Source organism: Cheilinus undulatus, linkage group 11 (assembly GCF_018320785.1).
Source record: "Cheilinus undulatus linkage group 11, ASM1832078v1, whole genome shotgun sequence".
In the NCBI taxonomy this organism is placed as follows: domain Eukaryota; kingdom Metazoa; phylum Chordata; class Actinopteri; order Labriformes; family Labridae; genus Cheilinus; species Cheilinus undulatus.
The window spans coordinates 593271-609881 of record NC_054875.1 but is presented as its reverse complement, the minus strand read 5'-3'; the positions used below and the strand labels follow the sequence as shown (position 1 = coordinate 609881).

General features: G+C 44.2%; 1 protein-coding gene across 1 annotated transcript in view; it reads left to right on the top strand.

The window, feature by feature from the left end:
* Positions 1-16611, top strand: part of myt1b (myelin transcription factor 1b) — a 253763-nt gene that overhangs the window by 230298 nt on the left and 6854 nt on the right. Inside the window, 10 exon segments of the mRNA XM_041798549.1 lie at positions 3070-4470; positions 4602-4867; positions 9258-9320; positions 9626-9694; positions 11436-11498; positions 11720-11800; positions 12287-12508; positions 13994-14085; positions 14304-14407; positions 14531-14674. Of these exon segments, the coding sequence (XP_041654483.1) occupies positions 3070-4470; positions 4602-4867; positions 9258-9320; positions 9626-9694; positions 11436-11498; positions 11720-11800; positions 12287-12508; positions 13994-14085; positions 14304-14407; positions 14531-14674 (2505 nt within the window).

Sequence of the window (16611 nt, the reverse complement as noted above, 5' to 3'; positions counted from 1 at the left end):
AACCAGAGACCCAGACCTCCTGTAGACTTTTTACAGACAGAAACCAGAGACCCAGACCTCCTGTAGACTTTTTACAGACAGAAACCAGAGACCCAGACCTCCTGTAGACTTTTTACAGACAGAAACCAGAGACCCAGACCTCCTGTAGACTTTTTACAGACAGAAACCAGAGACCCAGACCTCCTGTAGACTTTTTACAGACAGAAACCAGAGACCCAGACCTCCTGTAGACTTTTTACAGACAGAAACCAGAGACCCAGACCTCCTGTAGACTTTTTACAGACAGAAACCAGAGACCCAGACCTCCTGTAGACTTTTTACAGACAGAAACCAGATACCAAGACCTCCTGAAAACTTTATACAGACAGAAACCAGAGACCCAGACCTCCTGTAGACTTTTTACAGACAGAAACCAGAGATACATCCAACCATTTATACATCCAACCAGGAAAACATCCAACCATTTATACATCCAACCAGGAAAACATCCAACCATTTATACATCCAACCATTTATACATCCAACCAGGAAAACATCCAACCATTTATACATCCAACCAGGAAAACATCCAACCATTTATACATCCAACCATTTATACATCCAACCATTTATACATCCAACCAGGAAAACATCCAACCATTTATACATCCACCCACTGAAACATCCAACCATTTATACATCCACCCACTGAAACATCCAACCATTTATACATCCAACCATTTATACATCCAACCATTTATACATCCAACCAGGAAAACATCCAACCATTTACATCCACATCCATCCAACCATTTATACATCCAACCAGGAAAACATCCAACCATTTATACATCCAACCAGGAAAACATCCAACCATTTATACATCCAACCATTTATACATCCACCCAGGAAAACATCCAAACATTTATACATCCACCCACTGAAACATCCAACCATTTATACATCCAACCATTTATACATCCAACCATTTATACATCCAACCAGGAAAACATCCAACCATTTATACATCCAACCAGGAAAACATCCAACCATTTATACATCCAACCATTTATACATCCAACCAGGAAAACATCCAACCATTTATACATCCAACCAGGAAAACATCCAACCATTTATACATCCAACCATTTATACATCCACCCAGGAAAACATCCAAACATTTATACATCCACCCACTGAAACATCCAACCATTTATACATCCAACCATTTATACATCCAACCATTTATACATCCAACCAGGAAAACATCCAACCATTTATACATCCAACCATTTATACATCCAACCATTTATACATCCAACCAGGAAAACATCCAACCATTTATACATCCAACCAGGAAAACATCCAACCATTTATACATCCAACCATTTATACATCCAACCATTTATACATCCAACCATTTATACATCCAACCAGGAAAACATCCAACCATTTATACATCCAACCATTTATACATCCAACCATTTATACATCCAACCAGGAAAACATCCAACCATTTATACATCCACCCACTGAAACATCCAACCATTTATACATCCACCCACTGAAACATCCAACCATTTATACATCCAACCATTTATACATCCAACCATTTATACATCCAACCAGGAAAACATCCAACCATTTATACATCCACCCACTGAAACATCCAACCATTTATACATCCACCCACTGAAACATCCAACCAGGGTGTTCAGGAACATCCAACAGTGTTTTCTGTCTCTATAAACATGAGCTGTGATGATAACGACTCAGTTATCTTGAACACATCCTCTCTACCTTTACTTTAAAATTTTCAATCATGATTTTTAGAGGGAATATCCTGGAGTCAGCCTTAACTCTGGAGCAGGGACCCGGAGCTTATTAAACCACCGATCTGGGATCTGGTCTTTGATTACTCTGGCTCTGGACCAGCTCGTGTTAGATGGCGTCTGAACACACGGCTCTGCGTCTGTTCGACTGCCAGAACCACAACAGAGCGGCGAGATGAAGCTGGGCGGTGCTGCTGCTGGCAGAGAACCATCAGAATACACGAGACATCCTTCCAACGGCCCGTACAGTGGAACAAAGGGCCGTCAAAGATTTAACAGCAGGTGAAGGAGGATGACCGGTTCAGAGTTCCTCCATCACTGCGGCGCCGTAAAACCAGGGTTCAGAGAAGTCTGTGTGAGCATGGAGCTCTGCGGCTGTTTCAGTCAGAAATGGTAACCGCGTTCACCAGACTGAGCAGAGGAACGCCTCGTTTAGAGGTCAAATATCTGATCAGAGGCGGAGTTACATTAGATGTACTGAAGAATCTCATGTCGGCCATATCCCACACTGTAAGCGTCCTGTTTTCAGGTTGTCTGTCCGTCCAGGACGCTCTTACAAAGGCCAGGATTATAGGTCAGAGGTCAAACTGCAAGGTCACTGGGCTTCTTCCTCATCACATCTACACCACCTATGGGTGGCAGGGGGCTGAGCCTATCCCAGCTGTCATTGGATGAGAGGGTCACCTGTCAATCACAGGGATGACAGACAAACAACCAGGCACACTCACACCTACGGGCAATCCAGAGCCATCAATTAACCTAACGAGCATGTCTTTGGTGGTGGGATGGGAGAGCCCACGGACGCACAGGGAGAAACTCCACACAGAGCCAGAACCTTCCTGCTCTGAGGAGCCGCTGTGCAGCTCCAGCACCACATGCATGCAACACCTACATCTCAGAAACACCTGGAGGGACTTTTAGAGGAGGTCAGAGGTGACGGTCATCAGTCCAGCAGCCCTCATGGACATACATCCCACAGAGAGCAGCCGTCATGGACATACGTCCCACAGAGAGCAGCCGTCATGGACATACGTCCCACTGAGAGCAGCCCTCATGGACATACGTCCCACAGAGAGCAGCCGTCATGGACATACGTCCCACAGAGAGCAGCCCTCATGGACATATGTCCCACAGAGGACAGCCCTCATGGACATACATCCCACAGAGAGCAGCCGTCATGGACATACGTCCCACAGAGAGCAGCCGTCATGGACATACGTCCCACTGAGAGCAGCCCTCATGGACATATGTCCCACAGAGGACAGCCCTCATGGACATACGTCCCACAGAGAGCAGCCCTCATGGACATACGTCCCACAGAGAGCAGCCCTCATGGACATACGTCCCACAGAGAGCAGCCCTCATGGACATATGTCCCACAGAGAGCAGCCCTCATGGACATACGTCCCACAGAGGACAGCCCTCATGGACATATGTCCCACAGAGAGCAGCCCTCATGGACATACGTCCCACAGAGAGCAGCCGTCATGGACATACGTCCCACAGAGGACAGCCCTCATGGACATACGTCCCACAGAGGACAGCCTTCATGGATATACGTCCCACAGAGGACAGCCTTCATGGACATACGTCCCACAGAGGACAGCCCTCATGGACATACGTCCCACAGAGGACAGCCCTCATGGACATATGTCCCACAGAGAGCAGCCCTCATGGACATACGTCCCACATAGAGCTGCCCTCATGGACATACGTCCCACAGAGGACAGCCCTCATGGACATACGTCCCACAGAGGACAGCCTTCATGGACATATGTCCCACAGAGAGCAGCCCTCATGGACATACGTCCCACAGAGAGCAGCCGTCATGGACATATGTCCCACAGAGAGCTGCCCTCATGGACATACGTCCCACAGAGGACAGCCCTCATGGACATATGTCCCACAGAGAGCTGCCCTCATGGACATACGTCCCACAGAGAGCTGCCCTCATGGACATACGTCCCACAGAGGACAGCCTTCATGGACATATGTCCCACAGAGAGCAGCCCTCATGGACATACGTCCCACAGAGAGCAGCCCTCATGGACATATGTCCCACAGAGAGCTGCCCTCATGGACATACGTCCCACAGAGGACAGCCCTCATGGACATATGTCCCACAGAGAGCTGCCCTCATGGACATACGTCCCACAGAGAGCTGCCCTCATGGACATACGTCCCACAGAGGACAGCCTTCATGGACATATGTCCCACAGAGGACAGCCCTCATGGACATACGTCCCACAGAGAGCAGCCCTCATGGACATATGTCCCACAGAGAGCTGCCCTCATGGACATACGTCCCACAGAGGACAGCCCTCATGGACATATGTCCCACAGAGAGCTGCCCTCATGGACATACGTCCCACAGAGAGCTGCCCTCATGGACATACGTCCCACAGAGGACAGCCTTCATGGACATATGTCCCACAGAGGACAGCCCTCATGGACATACATCCCACAGAGAGCTGCCCTCATGGACATACGTCCCACAGAGAGCTGCCCTCATGGACATACGTCCCACAGAGGACAGCCTTCATGGACATATGTCCCACAGAGGACAGCCCTCATGGACATACGTCCCACAGAGAGCAGCCCTCATGGACCCATTGCTGAGAGGCACTGTCCCACCGTTGTAGACCACGTGGAGGAGATTGTTCTAGTTTCAACAGTGTTTGCTTTATAATATGATGATATGAACTTTATTATTCCTCTCTCTCCCTCTCCCCCTCACTCGCTCTCTCCCTTTCCCCCTCCCTCTCTCTCTTATCTCCCTGTCCCGTCCAGGACATGGACATCGAGGTGGACGAGAATGGAACCTTGGACCTGAGCATGAAGAAGCCCATCAAACGTGAGGGCAGCCTGTCGGCCACCAGCCCTGGGGTCCGCTCCCCCGACCCGTCCTCTTCGGCTTCCTCGCTCCATCACGGCAGCGGGATGACATCACCCAACCTGCTCGCCTATAAGCAGGAGGAGTGGGAGGGGCCTCTGGATTACACCAAACCGAACCGCCAGAGGGAGGAGGAACCAGAGGAGGTCAGTGTGATTAGAGAGTGTGCTCAGAACAGGCGGCATGTTTCCTGTGGAGGAAATGTTGCAACATAAATAACAACAGAAAAAGGGGCGCCCTGAGCTCTTTTACTCGTTTACATCACTTTGTCTTCCTCCCGCTCCCTCGCTGTCTTTCCTGTCCCCTCTTCCTCTTTCTATTATTCATTATTTCAGAGAAACTCCACTTTCTGTACAGTTAAAGCAGCGCTCCGTGGAACAGAGGTGGTGTGTCAGGTAGATTGCACCATCCTGACTTTGGCATATGCAAATTTTGGGCTCCTTTGAACTTTTTCAAAAGAAATTTATAAAGGGCTGTGAGTTTGAATATTTTATGAGGACACTCTGCATCACTTGTCTACAAGAGAATGAGAAAGGATCAGAGCGGAGACGAGAGCGAGCACGACGCTCTGAGAAGTTTCTGAGCTTGTATACAAACGTAGAAACCAGAGACGTCGCTCAGAGTCATCCAGACATATGTTCATTTTTATAGGAAGGCTATGTTAAAGTTTACCTCTGAAACATCTGAGTTCATCTAAAATAGACGCAGAAACCACGGATCAGAGCAGAGACATCTCTCAGGGAATGGAAGAAAACTAGGTTCATATATAGAGGTAATATGTAACAGTTTACTCTGATATGTTTGAACAAATGAAAAATGGACTAAATCTGATATAATGTATCAGAGAAGCTTTGTTGGTAAATGAGCTCAACTACCGTATTATAGTGAGTACATGAGCTCAACTACCATATTATAGTTAATACATGAGCTCAACTACCGTATTATGGTTAATAAAGGAGCTCAACTACCATATTATAGTTAATACATGAGCTCAACTACTGTACTATAGTTAATACATGAGCTCAACTACCGTATTCTAATTAATACATGAGCTCAACTACCGTATTATAGTTAATACATGAGCTCCACTACTGTATTAAAGTGAGTTCATGAGCTCAACTACCGTATTATAGTTAATATATGAGCTCAACTACTGTACTATAGTTAATACATGAGCTCAACTACCGTATTCTAGTTAATACATGAGCTCACCTACCGTGTTATAATTAATACATGAGCTCAACTACCGTATTATAGTTAATACATGAGCTCAACTACCGTATTCTAATTAATACATGAGCTCAACTACCCTATTCTAGTTAATATATGAGCTCAACTACCCTATTCTAGTTAATATATGAGCTCAACTACCGTATTATAGTTAATACATGAGCTCAACTACCGTATTATAGTTAATACATGAGCTCAACTACCGTATTATAGTTAATATATGAGCTCAACTACCGTATTATAGTTAATACATGAGCTCAACTACCGTATTCTAATTAATACATGAGCTCAACTACCGTATTCTAATTAATATATGAGCTCAACTACCGTATTATAGTTAATACATGAGCTCAACTACCGTATTATAGTTAATACATGAGCTCAACTACCGTATTCTTATTAATACATGAGCTCAACTACCGTGTTTTAATTAATACATGAGCTCAACTACCGTATTATAGTTAATAAATGAGCTCAACTACCGTGTTATGATTAATACATGAGCTCAACTACCGTGTTATAATTAATACATGAGCTCAACTATCGTATTATAGTTAATACATGAGCTCAACTACCGTATTATAGTTAATATATGAGCTCAACTACTGTACTATAGTTAATACATGAGCTCAACTACCATATTCTAATTAATACATGAGCTCAACTACCGTATTATAGTTAATACATGAGCTCCACTACTGTATTAAAGTGAGTTCATGAGCTCAACTACTGTATTATAGTTAATATATGAGCTCAACTACTGTACTATAGTTAATACATGAGCTCAACTACCGTATTCTAATTAATACATGAGCTCACCTACCGTGTTATAATTAATACATGAGCTCAACTACCGTATTATATTTAATACATGAGCTCAACTACCGTATTATAGTTAATATATAAGCTGAACTACCGTATTATAGTTAAAACATGAGCTCAACTACCGTATTCTAATTAATACATGAGCTCAACTACCCTATTCTAGTTAATATATGAGCTCAACTACCGTATTATAATTAATACATGAGCTCAACTACCGTATTATAGTTAATATATGAGCTCAACTACCGTATTATAGTTAATATATGAGCTCAACTACCGTATTATAGTTAATACATGAGCTCAACTACCGTATTCTAATTAATACATGAGCTCAACTACCGTATTCTAATTAATATATGAGCTCAACTACCGTATTATAGTTAATACATGAGCTCAACTACCGTATTCTAATTAATACATGAGCTCAACTACCGTGTTTTAATTAATACATGAGCTCAACTACCGTATTATAGTTAATACATGAGCTCAACTACTGTATTATAGTTAATATATGAGCTCAACTACTGTACTATAGTTAATACATGAGCTCAACTACCGTATTCTAATTAATACATGAGCTCAACTACCGTATTCTAATTAATACATGCGCTCAACTACCGTATTATAGTTAATACATGAGCTCAACTACCGTATTCTAATTAATACATGAGCTCAACTGCCATATTATAGTTAGTACAGGAGCTCAACTACCAAATTATAGTTAATACATGAGCTCAACTACCATATTATAGTGAATACATGAGCTCAACTACCGTATTATTGTTAATACAGGAGCTCAACTACCGTATTATAGTTAGTACATGAGCTCAACTACCATATTAAAGTAATACATGAGCTCAATTACCATGTTGTAGTTAATACATGAGCTCAACTACCGTATTATAATTAATCCATGAGTTCAACTATCGTGCTCAACGACCGTATCATAGTTAATACATGAGCTCAACTACCGTAATATAGTTAATACATGAGCTCAACTATCGTATTATAGTCAATACATGAGCTTTACTACCGTATTATAGTTAATATATGAGCTCAACTATCGTCCTCAACGACCGTATCATAGTTAATACATGAGCTCAACTACCATATTATAGTTAATACATGAGCTCAACTACCATATTATAGTTAATACATGAGCTCAACTACCGTATTATAGTTAATACATGAGCTTAACTACCATATTATAGTTAATATATGAGCTCAACTACCGTATTATAGTTAATACATGAGCTCAACTACTGTATTATAGTTAATACATGTGCTCAACTATCGTATAATAGTGAGTTCATTAGCTCAAATACCGTATTATAGTTAATACATGAGCTCAACTACCATATTATAGTTAATACATGAGCTTAACTACCATATTATAGTTAATATATGAGCTCAACTACCGTATTATAGTTAATACATGAGCTCAACTACCATATTATAGTTAATACATGAGCTTAACTACCATATTATAGGTAATATATGAGCTCAACTACCATATTATAGTTAATACATGAGCTCAACTACCATAATATAGTGAGTACATGAGCTCAACTACCGTATTATAGTTAATACATGAGCTCAACTACCATATTATAGTTAATACATGAGCTTAACTACCATATTATAGGTAATATATGAGCTCAACTACCGTTTTATAGTTAATACATGAGCTCAACTACCATATTATAGTGAGTACATTAGCTCAACTACCGTATTATCGTGAGTTATATGAGCTAAACTACCTTTTTATAGTTAATACATGAGCTCAACTACCATATTATAGTGAGTACATTAGCTCAACTACCATCATTATAGTGAATATCCTCTGAGCTCAACTTTACTCTGGAACCACAGTTAATACATGATGCTCAACTACCATATTATAGTTAATACATGAGCTCAGATACCATCTAAACAATTCTGAGCTCAACTACCGTATTTTATAGCTGTAACAGGATGCTCAACTACCATATTATAGTTAATACATTAGCTCCTACTACTGTACTAAAGCCTTTAGACAGGGGGTTATGGGGTAGTTGTTGGTCAGGAGTAACTAAAGCCCTTTCTGTCTGTCCTGTCTCTGTCAGATGGTCCTCTGGCATGCTCTGAGTGGTCCTTCTTAATCCACCAAGGAACAGATGAATTCTGGGAACAGTTGTTGACTGAGGCTCAGGAACGTCAGCAGGAGCCACAGAGTTTACTGAAAGTGTTTTCACTGTTTATCTGCAGCAGTACTTCTGCTCTAGAAGTCATCTTTAAGCTAAAACTCTCTCCTAGTGATGGTTCTGGTCTCTAACTAGAGGGCTAGCAGGTTTGTGGGAGTTTCACCAGTTAATCCAACACCAGTTAAACCGTCACACCGCCTCAGTGTCAGACCATGTGTAGAAATAAAACGGTGATATGTGAGTGAAGTCTTGTTGGTTTTGTGACCTTTGAGGGTCAAGGGTAACCTCTGTCCCCCTCTCCTCCCCCCTCCTCAGGTGTCCCACACCTGGCTGTGACGGCAGCGGTCACATCACAGGAAACTACGCGTCCCATCGCAGGTATTCACCCCGTCTGAGATATTTTCTGTCTTAAAGTCTGAAATGTGAGCTGAGAGCGGAGACCTGGACTAATTCAGACGTTTGATTTGATCGTGGCGTGCCCATGGCGGGGAGCGGGGCCGCTCATTGACTTTGATATGCATCAGTAATTTACTCCTGGCCGTCTGTCCTCTTCTTCCTAAATGACCTTGGTACGCCTCGCATTCTTGATTTCCTTCACTCACTCTGTCTCCTCTCTCTCCTTTTCCTCTCTCTCCTCTTCCTCGCTCTCCTCTTCCTGGCCCGCCCTTCGCTCTTCCTCTCAGTCTGTCTGGGTGTCCTCTCGCTGATAAGAGCCTTCGGTCCCTCATGGCGGCCCACACCCCTGAACTCAAGTATGTGTGCTCTACACCTTCACTGCCTTTTCTCTGTCGCTATACCTCAGCACGCCACCACTCCACACGCACACCACCTCACTCTGCTGACGTGCTCAGCACGCATGCCACCCCACACAAACTCCTCTCCTGACGCATGCCGCTCAGCTTGCACGCCACTCCACACACACGTCACTTCAATGTCGCGACATGCTCCGCATGCACGCCACTCAGCACCCACGCCATTCAACACACACGCCACTCCACACACACGCCACTCCACACACACGCCACTCCACACACACGCCACTCCAGACGCACGCCACTCAGCATGCACGCCACTCCATACGCACGCCACTCAGCACGCACGCCAATCTACACGCACGCCACTCAGCACACACGCCACTCAGCAAGCATGCCACTCAGCACTCACGCCACACCAAACGCACGCCACTCCACACACACGCCACTCCACACGCACGCCACTCCACACGCACACCACTCCACACGCACGCCACTCCACACGCACGCCACTCAGCGCGCACGCCACTCCACACACACGCCACTCCACACGCACGCCACTCAGCGCGCACGCCACTCCACACACACGCCACTCCACACGCACGCCACTCCACACGCACGCCACTCCACACGCACACCTCTCCACACCCACACTCTCCACACACACACCTTTCCACACACACACCTCTCCACACACACGCCACTCCACACGCACGCCACTCCACACGCACGCCACTCACCACGCATGCCACTCAGCACACATGCCACTCCACACGCACCCCATTCCACACGTACGCCACTCAGCACGCACGCCACTCAGCACGCACCCCACTCCACACGCACGCCACTCAGCACGCACGCCACTCAGCACGCACGCCACTCAGCGCGCACGCCACTCCACACACACGCCACTCCACACGCACGCCACTCCACACGCACGCCACTCAGCACGCACGCTACTCCACACGCACACCACTCCACACACACGCCACTCAGCACACATGCCACTCCACACGCACCCCACTCCACACGCACGCTACTCAGCACACATGCCACTCCACACGCACGCCACTCAGCACACATGCCACTCCACAAGCACCCCACTCCACACGCACGCCTCTCAGCACGCACGCCACTCAGCACACACGCCACTCCACACGCACCCCACTCCACACGCACGCCACTCAGCACACATGCCACTCCACACACACACCTCCTCACTCTGCTGACACTCCTGCTGCTTCTGTTGCTGCTGCATCTGTCACGCTGCTTTTCTGCACCTGGCTTGTCTTTCACTTCAATCACTTCCTGTAGACGTGGACTGGAAGTGAATCTCTGAGGAGCTTCATGGCAGAATTCAGGGATCAGAGTCAGAATTTTGACTTCTTTCTGAGTTTTACGTTTGTTTTTCACCCCTTTGTTAGTAAATAATCACAGGTTCACACGTTAAGCTTGTTTAGTGTTTTAACCCTTTGCTGATACACGTTTCCATTTATTTGAGTGTTCTTATTAAATGATCAGTAGTATCACACAGTCCCAAAGCCGATAGAAGCTGCGGCTGTCTGATGAGCAGAGAGAGAGTGGATTGGTCAGATGTTAAACAGTCGTTCCCTCGTGTCTCGGCCTTCTGGTTCTGCTCTATCGCTGTTGATGTTTCATCTTTATCATAATCACGTCAGAGTTTTAATCCTGCTGTCATGGTGACCCTGTTACCCACAGACTGACCTCTCCTCTCTCTCAGGTGTCCCACCCCAGGATGTGACGGCTCGGGTCACATCACAGGAAACTACGCCTCACACAGAAGGTAACGGACACTCCTGAACACACACACTCACAGCTACACACTCACACAGAGCTAGAGAGAGAGGCCTAGTGACAGTTCATCCTAGAGCTAGACAGGGATCACATTCACACCTGTCCATTCTCCTGTTTTCACCCGTTTAGGCGCTTTGAGCTGTGATTTGGTTCTTGATAAAATCATCTTTTTCAACCCTTTGTTATCAACTCCATACTTTCTGTTTTCAGTCTCTCTGGGTGCCCGCGTGCCAAGAAAAGTGGAATTAAAACTCCTACCAAGGACAACCAGGAGGACTCGGAGCTTTTAAAGTTCGTACCGCTCAGAAAGCCTTAACGTCTGCTTTAGCCCGACTGACGGTAACATGCAACCAGAGCCAGAGAGAGAGGGAGACAGCTGCTCCTAATTACATCAGCCAGTCAGATCATCAATCAGCCAATCAGATCATCAATCAGCCAATCAGATAACCAATCAATCAGGCTCTTACTGGTGGGAATGTTCACTTCCTGTAGACACTGATGTAGCTGATGCCAGAGACGGCTGGTAGAGTAGAAGAACATGGGACAGTTAAATATTAGCATGGTGCTAACAGCATGCCTTCACTAATGATGCTACAGTCTAATGTTAGACCAGGAGTCTGGCCCTCTAGACCAGGAGTCTGGCCCTCTAGACCAGGTTTAGAGCTTAAATATGAATGATAAGATTCTCTACACTTCCCGTGTCTGGATCCTTCTCGCCTAATGTCTGCGCTCTCTCCCTCTCTTTGTCTTCCTCCCATCCTCTTCCTCCCCCCTCAGATGTCCCGTTCCCGGCTGTGACAGCCTGGGTCACATCAGCGGGAAGTACGCCACCCATCGCAGCGCCTATGGTTGCCCGTTGGCGGCCCGCAGACAAAAGGAAGGGCTCCTGAACGGGACCCCTTTCAACTGGAAGGCCTTTAAGACAGAGGGGCCCACGTGTCCCACCCCCGGCTGTGACGGCTCCGGACACGCCAACGGGAGCTTCCTCACGCACCGCAGGTGAGCCAGGCAACAGTCGTCTAATCTTAAAAACTGTGATGCTTTACACTAGGGGACACTGGGGGACACTGGGAGACACTGGGATCAACTGGGAGACACTAAGAACTACTGGGAGACACTGGGAAACACTGGGAGACACTGGGAATGACTGGGAGACACTCAGAACAACTGGGAGACACTGGGAAACAACTGGGAGACACTGAGAACAACTGGGAGACACTGGAAACAACTGGGAGACACTAAGAACTACTGGGAGACACTGGGAACGACTGGGAGACACTAAGAACAACTGGGAGACACTGGGAACAACTGGGAGACACTAAGAACAACTGGGAGACACTAGGAGACATTCGGAGACACTAAGAACAACTGGGAGACACTGGAAACAAATGGAAGACAGTGGAAACAACTGGGAGACACTGGGAGACATGGGAGACACTGGGAAACACTGGGAGACACTGGGAATGACTGGGAGACACTCAGAACAACTGGGAGGCACTGGAAACAACTGGGAGACACTGGAAACAACTGGGAGACACTGAGAACAACTGGGAGACACTAGGAGACATTTGGAGACACTAAGAACAACTGGGAGACACTGGAAACAAATGGAAGACAGTGGAAACAACTGGGAGACACTGGGATCAACTGGGAGACACTAAAAACTACTGGGAGACACTGGGAACGACTGGGAACAGCTGGGAGACACTGGGAACAACTGGGAGACACTAAGAACAACTGGGAGACACTGGGAACAACTGGGAGACACTGGGAACAACTGGGAGACACTGAGAACAACTGGGAGACACTAGGAGACATTTGGAGACACTAAGAACAACTGGGAGACACTGGAAACAAATGGAAGACAGTGGAAACAACTGGGAGACACTGGGAAACACTGGGAGACACTGGGAATGACTGGGAGACACTCAGAACAACTGGGAGACACTGGAAACAACTGGGAGACACTGGGAGACACTGGGAACAACTGGGAGACACTTGGAGACACTGGGAACAACTGGGAGACAGTGGGAACAACTGGGAAACACTGGGAATTACTGTGAAACATTGGAGACATTGGGAATTACTGGGAGACACTGGGGGACACTTGGAAATACTGGGTAACACTGGGAGACACTGGGAAATACTGGGAAACATGGGGAAATGCTGGGAGACATGGGAGACACCAGGAAATACTGGGAAACACCGGGAAATGCTGGGAAACACTGGGAAACACTTTGGGAGACACTGGGAAACACTGGGAACACAGATGACATAACAAACCTCTTCTGACGTTGCTTCTGTTCCTTAGGTGAATATTTCTGAATAATTCTGTGGTTTCAGGAGGCGCTGGTTCTGCTCTTCCTAAAGGCGGCTGTAGGAGAATGTTTAAGGCCTCCTGTATTATTTTCTGTTTGGATTCATGTATAAATTAGTGTTCATGTATAAATCAGATATTATAATCTCGTGTTCGTTTGTCTGCAGCCTCTCAGGATGTCCTCGAGCTTTGTACGCCAAGAAGAAGGCCAAGTTCCCATCAGAGGATTACCTGAGCACCAAGTTCAGAGCTGGCGATGGTGAGAGCAGATCTATGAATCAGCCTTTAAACGATGTTTGACCAACCCTAAATACACAAACATTAAACACAAATCATCAATGCATGAAATCAGAGTTTAGGCAGCAGGAGAGCAGAGATTTTAGACCATCTGGTAGGACGTAGATGTTAATGTAGACCAGATGTATGGCATTTTAGACCCTGATTCTGAATCCCACGGTCCTCTCGTCTCTTCCTCAGTCCTGGACAATGACGAAGACATCAAGCAGCTCAACAAAGAGATCAACGACCTCAACGAGTCCAACAACGAGATGGAGGCTGACATGGTCAACCTGCAGACTCAGGTGGGTTTGGTCTTTGGTCCTGTGTTAGGGTTAGGATTAGGTACACTGTAGAGTCCTCTGTGGCTCTCTGTGGTCCTGAACCCGGCCTTAGATCTAAATCTCTGCTGGTCTCTGTGGTTTCAGATCTCGTCCATGGAGAAGAACCTGAAGAGTATCGAGCACGAGAACAAGATGATCGAGGAGCAGAACGAGGCTCTGTTCATGGAGCTGTCGGGTCTGAGCCGCGCCCTCATCCGCAGCCTCGCCAACATCCGCCTGCCACACATGGTGAGTGAAGGCAGACGTACGCCATGGCGTGGGACGGCGTCCAGTCTGATGGTTAAACCCACGTCGTTCAGGCTCACGTTCATGTCTCTGATTGGTTTCATGAGTCTGGAGGTGAAAGGGGAGGTTTTTGATCCCAGTAGCGGTTTTTCCAGTGATGTGAGTTCATGTCGTCGCCAACCAAAGAAAAATAACGTCATCGAGGTTTAGGCTTTAAGAAACTGTAACGTTAAGAAAAACACAATGTAACATTCTCCAGATTATAAAGTCCAAAAAACCCAAAGCCTGGACGAGGAAGCAGTTTTCTGTTTTTACTTTTGATCCATAAAGGAGGACCACGGATCAGAACAGTGCTGATGTAACATTCTTTTATTCCTATATGTGTGACCTGCTGCAGGTGTCCTAGAAAGGAATGTTACATCACCACTCTTCTGTTTTTTGATCTTTGGTGATCAGAACAAAAACCATCACCTTTTATTTTGCAACTGTTTTAAGAAACTAAAACCTGTTCATGTTTGAACCTGAGAGGCCAAGGAACAGGTTCCATGTCTGGTTTAGGAAAACAGCTTGTTTCTAAAATTTAGATTTTCTTTACTGGTGATTAAAAATCTGTTAGCCATGAAACACAGTTTTACTTTTAGTTTTAGTTAACTTTACTCTCTAGTTTTAGTTTTTATTTTAAATTTCAGTGATTTTTACTTTCTAGTTTTAGTTTTTTTAATAGTTTCAGTGATTTTTACTCTCTAGTTTTAGTTTTTATTTTTAATTTCAGTGATTTTTACTCTCTAGTTTCAGTTTTTTTAATAGTTTCAGTGATTTTGACTCTCTAGTTTTAGTTTTTTTAATAGTTTCAGTGATTTTTACTCTCTAGTTTTAGTTTTTTTAATAGTTTCAGTGATTTTTACTCTCTAGTTTTAGTTTTTATTTTTAATTTCAGTGATTTTTACTCTCTAGTTTTAGTTTTTTGAATAGTTTCAGTGATTTTTACTCTCTAGTTTTAGTTTTTATTTTAGTTTCAGTGATTTTTACTCTCTAGTTTTAGTTTTTATTTTAGTTTCAGTGATTTTGACTCTCTAGTTTTAGTTTTTATTTTAGTTTCAGTGATTTTGACTCTCTAGTTTTAGTTTTTATTTTAGTTTCAGTGATTTTGACTCTCTAGTTTTAGTTTTTATTTTAGTTTCAGGGATTTTTACTCTCTAGTTTTAGTTTTTATTTTAGTTTCAGTGATTTTTACTCTCTAGTATTAGTTTTTTGAATAGTTTCAGTGATTTTGACTCTCTAGTTTTAGTTTTTATTTTAGTTTCAGTGATTTTGACTCTCTAGTTTTAGTTTTTTTAATAGTTTCAGTGATTTTTACTCTCTAGTTTTAGTTTTTTTAATAGTTTCAGTGATTTTTACTCTCTAGTTTTAGTTTTTATTTTAGTTTCAGTGATTTTGACTCTCTAGTCTTAGTTTTTTAATAGTTTCAGTGATTTTGACTCTCTAGTTTTAGTTTTTATTTTAGTTTCAGTGATTTTGACTCTCTAGTCTTAGTTTTTTAATAGTTTCAGTGATTTTGACTCTCTAGTTTTAGTTTTTATTTTAGTTTCAGTGATTTTGACTCTCTAGTCTTAGTTTTTTAATAGTTTCAGTGATTTTGACTCTCTAGTTTTAGTTTTTATTTTAGTTTCAGTGATTTTGACTCTCTAGTCTTAGTTTTTTAATAGTTTCAGTGATTTTGACTCTCTAGTTTTAGTTTTTATTTTAGTTTCAGTGATTTTGACTCTCTAGTTTTAGTTTTTTTAATAGTTTCAGTGATTTTTACTCTCTAGTTTTAGTTTTTTTAATAGTTTCAGTGATTTTGACTCTCTAGTTTTAGTTTTTTTAACAGTTTCAGTGATTTTTACTCTCTAGTTTTAGTTTTTATTTTTAATTTCAGTGATTTTGACTCTCTAGTTTTA